This window comes from Phoenix dactylifera, chromosome 5 (assembly GCF_051530095.1).
Source record: "Phoenix dactylifera cultivar Ajwa chromosome 5, Ajwa_hap1_PhDact_Kaust_v1.1, whole genome shotgun sequence".
NCBI classification, from domain to species: Eukaryota; Viridiplantae; Streptophyta; class Magnoliopsida; order Arecales; family Arecaceae; genus Phoenix; species Phoenix dactylifera.
The window spans coordinates 35915573-35928325 of NC_143194.1; the positions used below are offsets into that span (position 1 = coordinate 35915573).

The following is a 12753-nucleotide window of genomic DNA, read 5'->3' on the forward strand; positions in this document are numbered from 1 at the left end:
TCTATATTTATAATCATAAGAAATCCTATTGTTCATATAAGGGCATGTTTGGATATCTCTGCACGAATTACATCTGCCAGTCCGTGCAATCGGCATTTTCTAAGAGCCCATCCAAGTCCTGGCCTACATTCCAGCATGAGGGATTATTGGTTTGCACGAAGCAAAAAAAAGGTTTCATGAAGGTCCTTTTTATCTTCCTACTGGATCCAAGCTGGGATTTGAGAAGGGTTAGGTTGACATAAGCCACATTTAAATGGATACCCAATCTACAAATCCAGCAAAAAAGTTAGCCCAATCCTACAAGATTATCCAAACAACAAAAAATCCCGCAAGAATTGGGCTTAGCCCGTCTACCACATATCTTCTAAGTTATGCACAAAGATTACATCTAATATTATAGAATATGAGACCTGCCCCAGCCCGTATCAACTGGACATGTTTCGATCCATTCCCGTACGATGGAAAGAAAAAAAAAACTCTATGGGATTTGTTCTGTTCCACTCTGAAAAATTTGTTATGAATACTGTGAAATAGGTCTTGCCCAACCTGTGCTCTTGTGACTCTTGTTGGATTGCGCACAATTATTGAAGCATGCCCAAAGAGCCTGTTTGAAAAATCCAGCAGGATTGAGCTGAATTTCCTACAGGACTTAGACGTGTCGGCATGCCCATCCCATATTCTTCTGAATCTTAGCCTACATCCTATCTGTGGGCTTTTGGCTTGCAGGAAGGGAAAAAAAAAGACTTCCTTAGGCCTCCTTTTCCTCCCACAGAATTTGGGCTAAAGGTTATGGGATCGACATGGGCCTACTCAAATAGATTGCCCACTCTATAATCCAATAAAAAAACCAGCCCAATCCTATTGAACTTTCTAAAGGGCTTGTTTGGATATTCCTATTGAACTTTCTAAAGGGTTTGTTTTGATATTCCTACAATATTGGGTTGAAAATTCTGTAGGAATCAGACCTATTATCCCATCTAGCTTGCATGCTCCAAGAGCTTGTTCAAAGCTAGCCCACATCCTAACCTTAGGTTGGAGGAAGAAAAAAAAAAGGACCTATGAAAATCTTTTTTCTTCCTACATGATTTAGGCTGGGTGATGTTTGGTTGATACAGGACCATGCTTATATGAACGGCCCAATCCACACATCCGACGGGATTTTCAGCCCAATCCTGTAGGCATATCAAAACAAATCCTGAAATGTTTAGATTATCCTACAAGAAATATGGTAGCACTTGAGGATAAATAGCAGAAGAAAGTACCTAGTGACTTTCTATTACGGAAGTCTGAGTCATTTTTCTTTCCATTGGGAAGTTAATGGGATGGGCTGACCCAAGGGGCCCGAAAACCCAACTGGACAAATGTGATGGGCTGGATCTTTTTGGCCCAAAAGTACAGCTCGCAGCCCGAGTTTTATGATCAATCATGAGACAACTGAGAAAATGAATGCTGGTCCAGTTTGAGCCCAGCTCAGTCTCGAGCGATTAAAAAAAACACTGAGTTGGCTTGGATCTGGTTGTGGTAGGCCCCGGGCCCATTGCATACAAGGCCAGGTGGTTCAGGCCTAAGGTTTAAAGCACAAGATGGCTCTATCGAACCCAAAAAAAAAACCAGAAGATGGTTTCAAGCCTTGGGCCAACCGACCGAGCCCATGGACACTCCTACTTTCTATCTATCCGTATGCCACTAGGATTACAGTTATGTGAAGGCAAATTTATTTTATTGATGAGGGGCCGAAAACTTAGATAACTGGGATAACTAAAATAGACAGGGTAATGTGTAACCGAAAATAAATTGACAGGGTAGTCAATCTTCTGCCCATCCAAGAGGTATCTAACAGTAAGAGCACCACGAGGGGGCAATACGGATGGTCTAAATGTTGTATTATTTGTGCTGACCATGGTGGAGTCAAAAAACTTCATCAGTTTAAGAGCGGGAGAGTTTTAAACTAACAATGAAGTGAGGGATCTGAAAAACCTGACAGTCACAGAGAATGTATACCTTATTAAAGTGAAATAGTTAGGAAGGACTCACCTTCAAATAATTGATACTCAGTCCCGAAAAGAGTTGCCTCCACCCGTGATTTCGATTGATTATAACAAGGCTTTCAAGTGTTCCCTTATCCATTCCATGGTTAGATGTTGAGAGTGCTTGTACCTAGAGAAAGTGCTTCTCTTTATACCCTTCCTGTTCTTTTTTTTATTTCCGCAATTAGCAATCAATATAGCAAGGGCAAGATACCTGCATTTGCCGCCTAACAACATCAAGAGGATAGGTTATTGTCTGGCCCAATAAACCAGCAACAGATCCACATGCAAGCTTCACAGTGATATCCTTCTTGTGCTCCTCAGGTACATGGTTCTTCATCTCCTCATAGAAGTAGAACTTAAGACCAGAATAAGGGAAGATTCCATATAATGTTGGACCTGATCAAGGAGTTTATCTGTTAGTGTACCAAGCAACAAGTTGCCCAAAAGAAAGGGGTAAACAATTTAGTCTCAATTCCCCTAAAAAAATATCACGTGCACAAAAATGGCTAGGTAAATTATCTTCACTTAGTGTGCATGAATAATAAACCACTTCTTCCATGCATAGATTTTTGACGTTCTGTTCGATAAAAGTCAACAGATAAATTGGCAAGAGATGGAAAGGTGCTGGATTATATAAAAGTTCACACCATGAAACTCTATGTCTGTAAACAACCATCATATTGGTAAACAATTTGGACTCTCAATTTTGATGGCCCATCATGTAGTTCAGATGACAAGGATTTTGGCTCAAATCCTATCAAAAAGATTTGTAGCTCAATTCTACAGATAGATACATTTAAACATGTGATATTATGTATATGTATAGTTTGTTTAATCTCTAGAAGATTTTATTCACTAGAGACAGTTCCCAAATAAGAGTTTTTAAATTTCATTTTGTAACAAATAAATAGAGATAATATAGACACAAAAGAACACTCAAAAACATAGAGCAAGAATAGTTCCTTGCACAGTCAGACCATATAAGTTCTAACTCACTAGGACCCCTTTATATTCTATATTCTTATTTCATTTAAAATCCTTCTTCTGAATGGGAAAAAAAGATCCACCTCCAATTCCTCATCCATCAAATTGCGAATTACAGCAGCCCAAGTTCCCTCCAATGCTTCATCCATCAAATCTCTGACCTGCGCACTTGGATTACAAAACATGCCAAATAGCTTAAGGAAATAAAGGCCTAACTCCTCTCCCCAGTTCATATTGCTTTACAATCTTTAGATTTAATTCCTCATCTTCTCACCCCACCCAGATCCCAATCTCAAAGCTCAACTCCCTTCCAAATCCCTTCAAAGAGTATGCACGTTAACTCAACCGCACCAACCCCCCCCCCCCCCCCCCCTCCCCAAAAACATCATAGTGGCTTCAAAGAAAAGCACAATTTATTTCCTCAACTCAAACTCAACTAAGCCTTAATCCCAAACAAGTTGGGGTTGCCTAAGCACAATTCATTTCATTCAGCTCCACAATGCCCATATCATCCTTCTTTTTTCTCTGCCCCAGTTTACAAATGAAATCTCCCTCCCACCCCTAGACCTCTAATCCCTCGCAACGAAAAGAATAAAAAAATCATTCTGAATCCTTCATAGAACAGTCAAAAACCAAACTAATATTTATGTGATGCACACAAATAATAGTGAGGATGCCACCCGCATAAGTAACCTGCTCTACAGATTAAAATGGTTTACTTTTACAACCAAATGATTCAACACTAGATTTCCAATGATAAATTTTGAATTTTTTTCTCAAACAGATTAAAGAAAAAAGCAAGTCTTGGTTTTAACTGACTTTGATCAAATCCTCATATACTAAATTAACTTTTTCAAAATGCAACAGCTCGAGTGTGCACTGTTGATAGTCTATTCTCACCAGTGTCGGTACTTGAGAGATGAATTTTACAAATAGTTTGCTGCCAGTATAGTGATTAATGTATAAGAAAACTAAAATGAATTTAAAATGAAAAAGGAGAAAAAAAAATCAATACATACCTACACCCCGATAAAGGCCTCTCAATCCATTTTGTCTGTAGGTCTTGAAAATGCAATCAAGAATTCCTCCATAAACCTGTTCGGACTGAGATAGTCCTCTGAACTTGCCCCTTGATGGTCCAACAACCTGCAAATCAAGTTCCAGATAAACTAATTCCAGATGAGAACATATCCACAGCACAACATTGAAAATCAGACAGAAGTATGTGAGGTGGTTATTATTTATCAGTAGAAGATCCAGGGATCTAAAATTACTTCCAAGAGATGGTAGATTATTTTGTATTGGTAAGAAGAACCAAGGCGAAACTTTCCATATCTGAGGAGATCCAAAACCCACAGATGGAAAAAGAGGCAGAAAGAGAAAAGCTAAATCACAAAAATGGAATGATGTAGGAGTCTAATGATGTTCACCTGATAGGCCAATTTGGTACGAACCAAATCGAGAGGATAAGTGCAAACAACTGCAGTTCCTCCAGCGAGTGACCCTGATACAAGATCAAGAACAGGCCCTCTTCCAATATCAGGAAAACCAAGTATAATCCATCGACGATATTGCTCATAAGCCATATAATGCAAAGCTGCATAAGGCACAATCCGAGCAACACTGGCACCATTTCCTCTGGGGAATAAAATGATAAACATCAGATAATAGCCAGATCACTCTGACAAAAAGTAGGAAACACCAGATTGCTAAAAGGTAGCTGAACTTGGAAATTAAAACGGACCTGTAGAATCCTAATAAACCTTCTGTCTGTACAATCCTCCGAAAAGATCCCAACAATCCTACATTCTGAAAATCTGGTCTTTTGGTCTGACAGTTCAGAATAAACATACAGTTCTTCATTAATATATAAACTGAATGAACCGAGACAAAAAATGGAAGTGATGATTCATATTGAAGTATTAAAACAGATCTGGACATAACAAACAAACTATATATCATATTCTTTTCCTACATATAAAACTTCTCACCAAGACCATGTTCAGTTGGTGTATATCAATCGCATAAAATAATATAATAGCAATCAAAAACAAAACAACCTACGCAGCTTCTTTTCTTTGGCTAGCAGTCAAACCTAATCCCATTACTTGACTAACATCATTTTGGCAATGAGACCGACAAGCCCATGTAAGCAACAGTTATATTCCAATATATATTAATTTTTCAGATGTTTCAATAAAAGCCTTCTGCAATAATCAAGATTCGTGATGCTAACCATAAGCATATGCACATCAAGAGTGAAAAATTGAATAAGAGATTGGATGCGAGCCCGCTACCAAGGATCAGACATAATCGATTGATTGAGGGAGGAATAGAGAGTATAAGTATAGAATATCTACTTCTTTTCTTTTTCTTATTTTTGTTACATTTAGTTTCAATATTTTTTGATGTGTTAGTAATGTAATTTTTCAGGCGGCCATTTGAGTTTTGAGCCATGTGATGTTACCTAATTTTTTGTTGTATATTAAAAAAAAAACACAGTGTTCATGAAAAACCATACAAGGAAGAGGCCTCTAGTTAGAGTCTAGGCTCGTTGTTTGACTTCAGTCCAAACTAGCATTCTTAGAACATGGTTTCAATGTTGTCAGGCACATATTTAATGGATCGACAAAATTACCTCATTAGTTTAAATAATGCAGATTGTTGAAGATATTGTAAGATTTTTAGTCTTTCATGGTACTGACAACATGCTTGAAGGCGATTTGTTCAACTTGACTGATAGCTCTCACATTATCTGTGATGCAAAAACTCTTCCTAGTCCATTTTCCAGCTTGGTAACTTAACCGTGGCAACTTTCGGACTTGATGTCTAGAACCCTAATATCCACAGTTCTCTTTCTTGCATGAACCCTTCAAGTTTTACCCTAGATGTACAGCCATAACAGAAAATTTCAGTTGACGAGCATTGACTATACTACCTAGCGCACATGAGTTGTCGGGGATGTATTTCTTCCTTCCTTTTTTTGGATAAGAAGGGTGCATTTCTTGTCTAATATAGGCATATTATTGCAGATAACCTTAAGCACAGAAAATTCAAGATATCATCAATTTCCAGCCAATCAAAAGACCGACCACATGGTCTGGAAAAAAATAAAGACAGCAGTAATTCAAGTTAGACCATCGCATCATAATTCAGAGGGATCAAATCCCTAAACCCAGAAGTAAAATAATTTACCGAGAACAGAAAGTATCACCACAATGGTTTCATTTATTTGTTATCTAAAATTATCTCCTTCCCCAGCAATTATCCCAATCGACAACCTCTTTCTTTCAAAATACCCCATTACAAGCTCACCTCTCATTCCCCATCCCACTAGATTCAATCAAGAAACTGTTCGGGATAGACGAATCCATCTCTACACTCAAAAAGATCGTGTATTTATGTGATATTAATCGTTTCCAAGACAAATTAGCAAAAATTCAAACAGAACCATTTAAACCCGAAACCCTTGTGAAAACCAATACAATTCTCATTGCCCCCCTTCAGAAGGAGCATCCAACTTCCGCACCATTTCCAACTATGAAAACTATTCCACCTCGAAATTACCCAACATAGAAGGAGAAGAGAAAGAAAAGAGATAGCTTGCTTTCAAGAAAACAGAATCAAGAAAATTGATGAGAGTAGAAAAAATCTTAACCCAGATGAAAAAATCAAAAGAACGCTTCGGTTGCAACTTCCTAGAAGACAGGATGAAAAGCAATCGAGCGGCACATACGTTTTTTTTTGAAGTACCTGGAACAAGATCTTGACGCGCTCGAGCGGGGCAACGGCGGTCTTGGCGATCCCTCCGGCAACTCCACCGGCGACGAGCTCCTTGACGACAAGGGGCATCGATCCCTCGATGAGGTCTTGGAGAGCCCCTCCATTCCCCTCTTCTCTTCCCCTCTCCTCCTCCGTCATCGCTAGCGAGCTCGGAGGACCGCGAACGGAGTCATACAAGAGGAGGAAGAAGAGGGGGAAGGTGGGAAACAAGAAAAGAGGAGTCGCCGGTTCGAACAGGGAGTCAGATGGGGGAGCCCAAGAAAAATAGCCGACGCAGGGGTATCATTGGAATTTTGCGAGGGAGGCGGACAAGAACAGGGGCGCCCAAATCGGACGAGAGCGCGGAGGCGACAGAGTACGATTTAGGTGCTTCCTATAGTGCAAGGTTTTTATACGCTTCGAATACCGAGATGACGCGTGAACATTAATATTCTCGCGGCCTACTCTGCACGCATCATAACGATCACACGAATCTTTAGGTCCCACGTTGATCGCGCTGGAGTCGGGAGTAGGATAGATTGCACTGCTCTTTTTGCGTCGTGACCGCGGAAAGAATCGGACGACTCGACGCGGTGGAAGCAATCAATTACACGGAACTGCAACCGTTCGGAAATGCCCCTCGGTGGTAGTTGCACGCGCGAGTTTTATTCTACCGATTCCCAGGCACCGGCAAAACCCAGTAAAATAGTATGGTTGTTTGGACTCGTGCCAAAAAAATCAATATGAACCTAGCCCAACTGCGTCAGGTTCTTGAGTTCGGACCATGATCTGACAACATAGGGCTATTGCGCCAAATTTGGTCCAGGGCCAGTTGGGGTGTGGTCATTGGGTCAGGTAGAGTCTGATATGATCCATTCTCTTATGACACAAAGCCATTCCTACATGGCAGCCTGACCACGAAGGCTGGTATGTTGGCCTCTTGGGAATATCTACCCTGCCTTCGTTTTTTTGATTTCTTAGTGATGTCTTATTCAAAGATGATGGCCAGTTGGAAGTGGACCGGATACAAAAAAATAAATAAATATTTGATTGGTATTCATATCCATATCCATATCTATTAAAAAAATAAATATGGATATAGATAGATAACTATTCGATCTGAATCCGAATATCCGATTTTATTTGTAACTATTTAATTTTATACAGCACGCATTAACTTTTGAGAAAAATAAATGATAACATTAATATATTATTAATTTGATTTATCTTTTACTTTATAATATCTTTACTTCTGTGGTCATAACTCATAAATTTAATTATCCGACTTATATTCATATTTATATCCATATTTTTGCTATCCGATTTTTATCCATATCCATTTAAAACAAATTTGGATATAAATTTTTGTAGCTAACATCCATATCCGTATCTGTATTCGTTAAACAAAATAATTATAGATACAAATATCCTAATATTCAATTCGATTTTAACCTTAGATGCATATGGATCCCATGTGAACTTAATCAAGGTTGGCACATGTCGGATCTAGGTCTGCTAAAAATCTGATACTAGTGGACATGAGCATTTGTGATGTATCAAAGATAGTTTGGATGCTAGGGTATTGTAATCATATCTTCTGGTATTCATACGATATATCCTCTGATTCCAAGGAGAACGAAGAGAGAAGTGGAAGAGAATAATGGGAAGGTGCCGATCATGCAACATGGAAAGCTTTGGATGTTTAAATCCAGTTCAAAATTTATTTCCAAGATTCCACCGACAAAAAGATAATGGGAAGTGTGGGAGCCAATCGCCATCCTAGTTCCTTGTGCACTTTATTACTTTGTATTTTCTCAACGTATTCCAAGGCAACCGAGGAAGGGTGGTGTAGTTGTATAAAAAAGTTTGCGTTTTGCCATGTCACACATAAGAGTCACATAGATGATAGGCCCAATGCATCATACCCTTGTGCATCTCTATCATCCATTAAATTAAAGTGGCATATGCCGTTCCGCATGCATCAAATGGCAGTGTTATAATGAAATGTTAAATGAGACCTTGCCTGCCAAAAAAAATTTCAGAAGAAAATGTCACAAATGAAGAAGCCGCATCCACTCTGTTACACTAGGGTCCTGTTTAGGGGAGCTTTTGGAGGGCCAAAAAGCACTTTTCTGGCCCTCCAAAAGTACTTTTAGATAAAAAATGATATTTGGTAAAAATTTCAGAAAGTTGTTTCAGCTTTTACGGGAAGCTGAAAACAGCTTTTAGGGAGAAGCTCCAATTTAGAGCTTTCCGAAAATGCTGTTTTCAGTTTTGTCGGAAAGCTGTTTTTTGAACCAAAATACCTCCATTTAAATCTCACTTTTTTCCCCAAAACCCTCATCCCGCCTCTTCCTCTCCCACCCATCCTCTCCCTCTCCCTCTCTATCTTCTTCTTCCTCTCAACGCCGCCGTCTTTGTTCCTTCTTCCTCTTCTTTTTTTTTCTTTTTTTTTTTGTTTTGGGAGCTCATGGCTGCTCACGATAGCAGCCACCATGCCGGCCACCACCCATGGCCGGTGACCCCTCTATATTTCAACAAAATAAAATAATAAATAAATAAATAAATAAAAAGAAAAATAATGAGTGAGTGGCAAATAATCTGATCTAAATAAATAAATAAATAAATAAAAATATCAGTATTTATTTAACCAATTCTATCACCTAGCTAGAAAATTTGTTAGAGAGATAAATGGTCATTAGAAGGATGAAAAATTAATTTACACTAATAATTATAATATTTTATATATTTATTATTGTATTATACTATAAATATAATATTATATTACATTATATCATAACATATTGATATGTTATGTTAAATAATTTAATATTATATCAAATTATTATTCTATAATACATAATGTTATAGTACTATATTATAATAATATTATATTACATTATATTAATATTATATTATATCATATATTTATGTATTAATACATATTATATTTTATTATGCTCTGTTATATAATACTGATAATGTCCTTTATGGTCATTTTGTCATACAAAAGTATTTTCTCAGTTTGTTTACCAAACACATATTAAAGTGCCACAGCACTTTAGAAATGTAGTTACCAAACAGTAAATATCTTTTTATAAACACTCTGCTTCAGACAGCTCTACTTCCAAAAGCTCTACTACTAACAGCTCTCCCAAACAAGACCTAAATCACTAAGCCCGGTCGAGTTTGCACTTTACTCTGACGCCTCTTTGATATCATTATAGTAAATACAAGATAGTGGTCCACCGATGAACCACGCAAACATCGCTTTGAGATTTGTACGGGCTAGTGAATGTAAATTTTGCATTGATTTGAGAGCCGTGCAAGGTGCCATCCGACAGACCATATTGCAAAAGAAGATCAATCATTTTATTTGCATGAAAGATACGACCCGAATCTATAAATGTATTACTTTTAAGTTGGTTGCCATGCCAAGAAACAAAATATATTATGCACCTCCAATAAACATGGCAATAAAACAATTTTTTTGCAATATGTGCTAATATTATAACAGTCAATTATAGATTAGTATATATGACAAAATGAGTCAATTTTATGCGTAGTTTTAGACTTTTAGTGCGTTATTGATAGGAATGTGAAAATTGGACATCTATGCTTGGTGAATAATTATATTTTAAAATTTGATTTAAATTGCGAAGCCACACGGGTATTAAGAGAGGGTATTTCTAACAATTTTTATTGGCTATGTCACAATCCAAGATTTCATCCAACATGGCTAGTCGAAACATATTTTTTGAATTTCTTAGTTTTTTATAAGTATCCAATATCTTTTCAGCGAATAACCAACGTGAGACTAAAAATACAATTGCACCGTTCCTCAGAGGCTATGATTTTTTCTCTTGAACAATTTTAAATTAAATTTATACTATTGGATTACATACCTTAGTATTAATTGTTGTGCAATGCACATTAAAACAAATTAATATAAATAAAAAAAAATCAAGGGATAAGAGAGATGACATACGTGGATTAGATATATAGCATCTTTTACTTAAAATGTTAGAAAGAGTAAGATTAGTTGGTTAATTGGACCATGCACGAACGAGGCCGGAGCCTCTTTATAAAAGTTATGCAAGACAGAAATCAAGAGAGTCAGATTACATAACTTGTTTCGTTAATTTGTGGACGGGTCTGATTTGCCACTAGGCCATCAAGTCGTACGTGTCACTTCCTTGGCCACTTAGCTCCGATTTTGTTGACGTTTCAGGTTCTCACTCCGTATGTATCTTTCCGTACGTGGACCTCCGATCTGAGTCTTGGCCCGTGGGAGCCATCACGCACACGACCAGAAAATTCTGCGCTCTCGGCTTCCATGTAGCTCACACCACTCAACTTTTTGCTGACTTTTAATAAAGTCAGCGTCCAAGCCAGCATTCAATTGATCCATTTGAATTAGTATGTGCTAAAGTTGAATGAATGGCCTGGTTGATCATCTGATCGAGCAATTTTAACCGTTCGTTGCATCAGGCCAGCACTTCCTGTGCTTTCTGCCTCAAGATCTTGAACGCTCTCTCTCTCTTGCGTAGGGGCCGGCATGGTAAGGCGCAAGTCATCGTTCAAGATTTTGAAACAGAGATTTTTTCGTTTTTGTTGAAAAAATCCAAAACGATTTCCACCATTGACAAGTACTACCATGGTATCATGACCGACCAATTGTTCATATGTGGTTCATATATCCACACGAAAAAAGAGCAATCTCATTTAGATCATAAGATGGATTCAAAGGGCTACGTGCATGGCATTTATCATGGTTTTGACTGTACTCCTGGCTTGGTTCAATACCATGGGTAAAATCACTTACACGAGGCGCCTCCCTCTTTATATCTTCCTTGAATTCCTTTTCATATTTACATTCTCATGTAGGGGTGGCAATCGGGTCGAGTCAGACATAAACGGATCGGTTCAGATGCAGATCAGGTCAGAAAATTGTAAATCTGAACCCGATCTGTTTAATAAACAGGTCATAAGATTGCAACATGAACCTGACCTGTTTATTAAACGGGTAACCCGACCCGATCCGTTTAACCCGTTTAATAAAAAAAAAAAATTGGGACAGCAATGATCACAGATTCACAGGCTCACAGCCAGCCCTAATGGCGCCCTGATCTCTTCCTCCAAAATTTCAAATCCCTCCGCAGTGGAGAACCACCGATTCAAAATTTCACTCGCAGCCGACCCTACTCTGTCTTCCTCCATGATCCCATCCTTCTACAATCGGCAAACCCCCAACCCCCATGGAAGAAGACGAAGAACTCGTACTTTCTCATCGCCGAAGAAGGAGAATGAAGAGAGGGGAGGGCCCGAAACCCTAACCCTAGCCCCCGCCGCCGCTCAATTTCAGGTCGGCAGCGTCCAGGGGCGTCGCGGGGGTCCGGATTTTGAGAAGTCCATTCTAGAGCAAATGGGCTTATTGCTTACTCCCGGTTGAAAGAGCGTTGCGGGGTTCGTCGGTGTCCGAGGGCGTCGCGGGGTTCGTCGGCGTCCGAGGGCGTCGCGAGGAGCTTCGGGCCCTCTAGCAAACAGGAATGAAAAAAGGGAAAGGAACTCTGAGCTCTTCTTTGTTGACGCTCGTGGATTTTTGAGAACGGGAAGGACCGAAGGAGGGAGGGTGGGAGGGGGAGAAGGTTTGTGGGAGTGAGGGTGAGCCGTGAGGGGATTGGGGATTTTTCTATGGGCTGCCCGATCGTCCCACCCTCCCAGCCGTCCCAGGCTCCTAGCGAGCAAATAAACAAACAAAAAAAAAACTTGGGCATGAAATTATAAACGGGTTAAATGGTTAGGCAGGTCAGACATCTAAAACCCATATCCGACCCAATTAATAAACAGGTTAAACAGGTCAACCTGTTTACGACCCGAATCCGTTTAGGCCAAACCCAAACCTATTTATGGCGGGTCGAATACGGATCGAGTTGGCGGGTCGGATCATATTTTGCCAACTCTATTCTCATGTTCA

General features: G+C 39.0%; 1 protein-coding gene across 2 annotated transcripts in view; it reads right to left on the reverse strand.

The window, feature by feature from the left end:
- LOC148703586 (Mitochondrial substrate carrier family protein) overlaps nucleotides 1–7041 on the reverse strand; it is an 18198-nt gene extending 11157 nt beyond the window's left edge. For both annotated transcript variants that reach the window (XM_026799853.4, XM_008813505.5), the window contains exons 1-6: nucleotides 6768–7041; nucleotides 4759–4844; nucleotides 4445–4652; nucleotides 4034–4160; nucleotides 2242–2426; nucleotides 2035–2157 (exon numbers count right to left, since the gene is read on the reverse strand). In XM_026799853.4, coding sequence (XP_026655654.2) covers nucleotides 2035–2157; nucleotides 2242–2426; nucleotides 4034–4160; nucleotides 4445–4652; nucleotides 4759–4844; nucleotides 6768–6935 — 897 coding nt within the window. In that variant the 5' untranslated portion in view covers nucleotides 6936–7041. The remainder of the gene's footprint in view (nucleotides 1–2034; nucleotides 2158–2241; nucleotides 2427–4033; nucleotides 4161–4444; nucleotides 4653–4758; nucleotides 4845–6767) is intronic.
- Between the last annotated feature and the right edge of the window lie 5712 nt (nucleotides 7042–12753).